The 6,000-nt window shown below is 37.6% G+C and overlaps 1 protein-coding gene across 1 annotated transcript in view; it reads right to left on the minus strand.

Moving 5' to 3' along the window:
• INTU (inturned planar cell polarity protein) overlaps positions 1-5,645 on the minus strand; it is a 75,318-nt gene extending 69,673 nt beyond the window's left edge. Inside the window, exon 1 of the mRNA XM_022556937.3 lies at positions 4,308-5,645. Within this exon, the coding sequence (XP_022412645.1) occupies positions 4,308-4,453 (146 nt within the window). The 5' untranslated portion in view covers positions 4,454-5,645. The remainder of the gene's footprint in view (positions 1-4,307) is intronic.
• Between the last annotated feature and the right edge of the window lie 355 nt (positions 5,646-6,000).

Here is a 6,000-nt window from a genome sequence, read left to right on the forward strand (position 1 = left end):
TTCAGGTTTTCTGACTCCTACTCTTAATCTAGTACTTATTACTCTGTACCAGGATGCCTCTCATAATAATCCGTTGAAAAAATTATTCCAACACTGCAAATGTGCTATGAATACTAACAGAATTAGTCTCATTTTCAAAAGTCTCAGTTATTTCAGGCTACATTATAAAGACATTCCATTGTAACTGAAGTGGTTGAATTCTCTGAATAATACAGTCATCAGCAAACAAACCTAAAGTATTACTGTTAGTTTTTAAATCTTGGCCTTCTCCTCCTGATCACAGGGATGACTTGGTTAAGCACGTGGACATCTACTTCATTTTAGCTAGCTTCGCTGGTAGTATTCATGCATGTGTTTAATTCTATTTTTGATCCAAACTGCCACATTATACCTTTTTGTAGTAGGTTCTCTAAGAGAAAAATTATTTTAGAAAGCAAACTCTGGCAGCTGTATGGGAGAAAGACTGAAAACAGGAGAAATTAGAGGCACCCAGACCAGTTAGACAACTGGTGTATGGGAGATGCAAGGCAGTGCCTGTGAGAAGCAGGAGGAGGTGGTGGGGTGGATATCAGAAAAGCAAGTCAACAGGACTGGAGACTTACTAGATCTGAGGACCTGAGTAAGAAGAGAGTGAGGTCAGCAAATGAGATGGGCAACACTAGAGGAGAAACAAGGCAGACAATGAATTCTCTTCAAACATGCTGAGCTGGAAGCATACAGAGATGCTGGCAGAGAATTACCATGTCTCATCATAAACCTAGTTACATACTATTTGACTTTTTAATCTATATAATTTGATAAAAGAAAAATTAAATTAAAAGGAAAAAGTCAAGGTTCAGAGCAGGAGAGAAAAAGGAAAATAGTATACTAAATTGATATTAATATATTGCATCACAACTTTGAATGAAATATTTTTATTCTTCGAGTAGCACATTCCCAAGTTAAAACCCAAGAAAAAGATAAATTTTGATATATCCATGGAATCCAATTCAGAAATAAAAAGGTAAGAACTACATCTAGGCAACAACATGAAGGAGTCTCAAAATAATTATGCTGAATAATCACAAAGAAAAAAATAATTATGCTGAATCCTATTTAGAAATAAAAAGGAAATCCTATTCAGAAATAAATGGAATCCTATTCAGAAATAAATCCTACTCAGAAATAAAAAGGAATGAACAACATATAGGCAACAAAATGAATGGTCTCAAAATAATTATGCTGATTAAAAGAAGCCGGACAAAAAAGGGAGTCCATACTACATAACTCCATTTTTATAAGACTCTACAAAACACAAACTCAGCTATCATTACAGAAAGTAGATTAGTGGTTATAAAGAGTGAGGCAGGCATGAGTAGTATGAGGGAGGCACACGGGGAAACTTTTGGACGAGATGGATATGTTCATTATCTTGACAGATATATACATGTCAAAACTTATCAAAGCTTAACCGTACACTTCAAATATGTACAGTTTATTGTATGTCAATTATACTTCAGTAAAGTTGTTAAAAAAACCCAGAAAAAAAAACTTAAAGGACATATTTTCCTTCTTCTCCAGTCATTCTTCTTATTGTCAGTGGAAGCTCCTTAGCATTTTATAGCCAAATTCTCTTTTTAAAGTATCCTTTTTTTCTCTCCATCAGTCAAGGCTTTAAAACTCACAACAATAAACAATTCACTCTGAAAAATCAAAAATTTAAGTCATAAAACGGATGACTTTGGCCAACATGAACCAATGTGGCTTCAATAAGTTGGGTAATTGTAAACCAAAGCAAAGAAAGCATGGCATTATTGCAAGTAAATGTATGATTTCTGTTATTTCAACATTGAAACTAGTCAGGACTTCCCTAGTGGTGCCATGGATAAGACTCCATGCTCCCAATGCAGGGGGCCCAGGTTCAATCCCTGGTTAAGGAACTAGATCCCTCATGCATGCCACAACAAGAGTTTGCACGCCACAACTAAAAAGCCCACACACTGCAACTAAGGAGCCCGAGAGCCGCAACTAAGGAGCCCACCTGCCTCAACTACGACCCAGTGCAACCAAATAAGGAAATAAATAATTTTTTTTTTTAATACTGAAACTAGTCAACGGTTTCCTCAACCCAACCCACCCTCCAGTATTACCTCTGAAGCTTCCACAGGAACTTGCCAATATGCCAGGTTAAGATGTACTGCACCAATCTAAAAATGTTCTCTTATAAGTCTTAAACAACCCTATTAAAAGTATTATACCAGAATTACCCTAAAGACATTTTATCTAAAAAATGATAAACTTATTAATTCTATATTGACAATCACTTGCAGCTCAAACTGGTTTTCAGTTTCAAAGCATGCAAGAAACAATGATAATTTCCAGAAAGAATATGCAGAAATTAACTAGAACCCTGAAAGTTCAGGATACTTTATGTGAATCAATAAGTAGCATAACTTCTTTAATAACCTCCATGTAGGCAATGAAAGACAATAGGCAATTCATATCTCTTAGCTTTGATGAGAAAGCTTAGGTTCGCCTCCCTATACCTTGGATCCACATGTTCCAGTGTCCTGTCCATGCTGGGAAGCCCACCTTTTGCATTGGTGACACTGCAGCTTAGGGAAGTAAATACCATAAGGAAAAAACAGAACAGAAGCCTACCTGGTCAGTGTATATCAACTCTCATGTCCTAAACACCAAGAAGTGACAGCCATAAAATCTGAATCTTGGTAGGACTTGAAATATAGACCAGCCAAACAGTTTACAATCGAGATTTCCTGTACTTTTATTATTAGGATGATAAAGACACTGGAATATGTGGAGTGATCAGTGAATGACTGATATAGAAAGTTTAATGCCCATTTTTTAAAAAACTAAAATATTATATATATGTGTGTGTATATATATATACGCACACATGTATTCCAAATCACAAAATGGTTTGAAATAAGTTTTCTAACTCGAGTTCTCAGCTTGCTTATTTCCTAGAAAAAAGGACTAGCTCATTTATTCACTCATCAAAATCAATGCACCCCATTTGAAATCAGGTCTCTTAAATTTCTCCACTGACAACATTCGGCTGTGTGACCATGGGAATATTATAGATTCTCTCTGGGTTAAAAATGTGTGATTCTAAGAGGTAGAGAAAGCAAGAATTTGAATCTCACACTGTCTATGGCTCCCATAGCAAGACCAAATAAGGTTCTACATAATCCATACTTCCTTCCAGCAGCCTTGCTTGATAACCATGAATTTTGTAATTATTTTTTAAACGACCACAGTAGAAGATTGTACAAAGTATTTTATCCTTAAATTTGTTCAAGTCTTCCAGAATATAATCTGTCCTCATTAAGCCTCTAGAATATAATTAAGCAGCCATTAGTGATGGTTTTCTCCCTTGTGCTTTTAAAGATAATGATAAAAATGTTTTACATACCTATGGGTGAAAATAATTGCCAAGTAACTGATACTCCTAAATACACATTAAATACCTGTAACTGTTATTTCTAAATACACATAAAATGTCATCCTAAAAATGACTATATATGGCAGTCACTGATTGATGTTTTGGCACCAGAACCTTTTCAATGCTAGTCATTTCAAGCTACAGCTAATTACTTTGACTTTTCTAGTCCATAGCAGTAAGGGATAAATTCCTTCAAAACTGAAGTAGCATTGGGTACTGTGAATAAAAATAACTTTTTCATTATTTTTAGGGATAAGAAAGTAGAAAATAACACTTAGATATTCTGTATTTAAAAATTACATTATAACATAAAATAGAAAACAAGAAAACCATGGGAATGTATAGGAAAATACAGCAGAAATACCCCCCAAAATGCTGAGAGGTTGTTCTCGATGGTGAGGCTAGGGTGGATTTTCTTTCTTTTATATATATATATTCATTTTTATAACCAGAAAAATCTACATAACTTAAATAGTTGACATAAAACGTGGAGGGTGTCACTTCACTCTAAACACTGAGGTTAAAGTCACAAAGATCATGACACCAAAGAAGACACTGCGACAGAACAGAATTTTATGAACACTCTAACAGATAGATACACTCTCATATATTACAGAACCCACCACAAAGAAGAGAACCTCCTCCTCTGAAAATCACAAAAGCCTAAAGTAACAAAGACTGGCACAGTCATTTCGTCTCACATTATCACACAATTGAAACGTGATGCAAATAAACCCCACTTATTATAGAACCTCAAACACTCAGTCTCTACCACGCCAACACTCTCGAATTCCCCCCAGCCCACGTGTACACTCTCGAGGCAGAAGGAATGAATTTAATTGTCCCTCTTCGAGAACCTTACTCGTAATCGGTACTTGTAGAGGAGTATGAACCCGAGTCGCTGACCGGATCTTCAGGATCACAATCCTCATCTTCTTCTTGTGAGGAAGGGTCTCCAGGGAGTCCCTCTGGGCTCTGACGTGAACCGCACAACGCCGGAGACGCCATCAGCAGGGACGCAGGAGCTACAAGTAGGGTAATTCAAATCTCGCAGCTACTGCTTACCGGGGCCGCCATGTTGCCTCCGCTCGGGAAGGGGTAGGGGACACGTGACCACCAATCCTCAGCTTCAATTGGTGGCAGCTCAGGTTGCCAGGGAGACGAGGAAGCTTCCCTGAGAGAACCGAGACGACTGAAAGGAGCCAATGAACTCGAACTTCCAGGAGGGTATCCTGGAGGAATGGAAGAAGCTGAAACTTAACCATTTCCGCTCTCCTAAACACTCCTTTGGAGCAGAGTAACTTATTAAAAGTGGCGGAGGCCCACTGTTTTGTTTTCTTGCGGTTTGCACTTTGTTTCTACGCTGAACAGCTCTCCAAAACCTTAGAGGCGCTCCGCCTCAGTTTCCCTTGAGGTAAAGAAAGCTACCCTTTACTTCTCCATACGCGCAAGGAATGGACGCCTTTAAGCAATGCCTTCTAGGTGTTGATGTAAATACGCGCCATTGTTTCTTTGGTTTTCTTATTGTTTCGCAGTGGCAAACATTTTAACAGTTCTCCCAAGCAGATGTTGTAGAGGTGCTTCAAACTGGTGCCCATATTGTGAAATCTACTGCGTGTTCATTTTCTAACTGAAAATTTTATAATTTTATGAAGTGTTATCACTGAAGTTGGAAGTGTAAACAGATAAAATTTACCTGTCATTTGCGAATACCTACATCAAATATTTTTTGTAAGTACAAAATAATAGCTAGCATTTATTGAGATTCAGCCATTGTTCTAATTACTTGTTCTATTCATATGTATATAAATATATAAACTAAATATCCCTATACTAAAATAAGGAAACTGAAACTTAGAGAGTTTATTCATCTTGTTAATGGTCACATGGCTAGCGGGCATCAAAGCCAACAGAGAACTGAACTTAAGTCGTTAACCACTAGATTATATTTACTCCTCAGGACCCAGTAATTCAACTATTAGAGATCTATTTTAAGAAAATAAGGGATATATGGGGCTTCCCTGGTGGCGCAGTGGTTGGGAGTACGCCTGCCGATGCAGGGGACGCGGGTTCGTGCCCCGGTCCGGGAAGATCCCACGTGCCGCGGAGCAGCTGGGCCAGTGAGCCATGGCCGCTGGGCCTGCGCGTCTAAAGGATATAAATAAAATTTATAAAATTTGTAAAAGTGATAAGCTGAAAGCAATCTAAATATTCAACAATAGGGGAAAAGTTAAATACACCTTTATGTATAAAGTATGATGAATATTATGATATGAATAGAAATGTTTTCAAAGAGTAATGCATGGGGAAATGTTCCTATTGTAGCAGGTAAGAGAAGGATGTAATGTTATTTTATGATCTCAAAGGATGGGTGCTGGGGATTCAACTTAAACTACATGGGTAGATGGTAGAGACTGGAAGGTGAATGGGCAGCTTATAACATATAGTGTCCTATGATAAATACAGAGCTCTACTGGAATACCCAAAGGGAAACAAACTAGGGCATGTGGGGCCACAGCAGATTTCTTAGAGGAAGGCTTAACTTACGGGATATT

Source organism: Delphinapterus leucas, chromosome 5, assembly GCF_059928025.1.
Source record: "Delphinapterus leucas isolate spDelLeu-1000000601 "Yukka" chromosome 5, BTC_Dleu_Yukka2, whole genome shotgun sequence".
Lineage (NCBI taxonomy): Eukaryota > Metazoa > Chordata > Mammalia > Artiodactyla > Monodontidae > Delphinapterus > Delphinapterus leucas.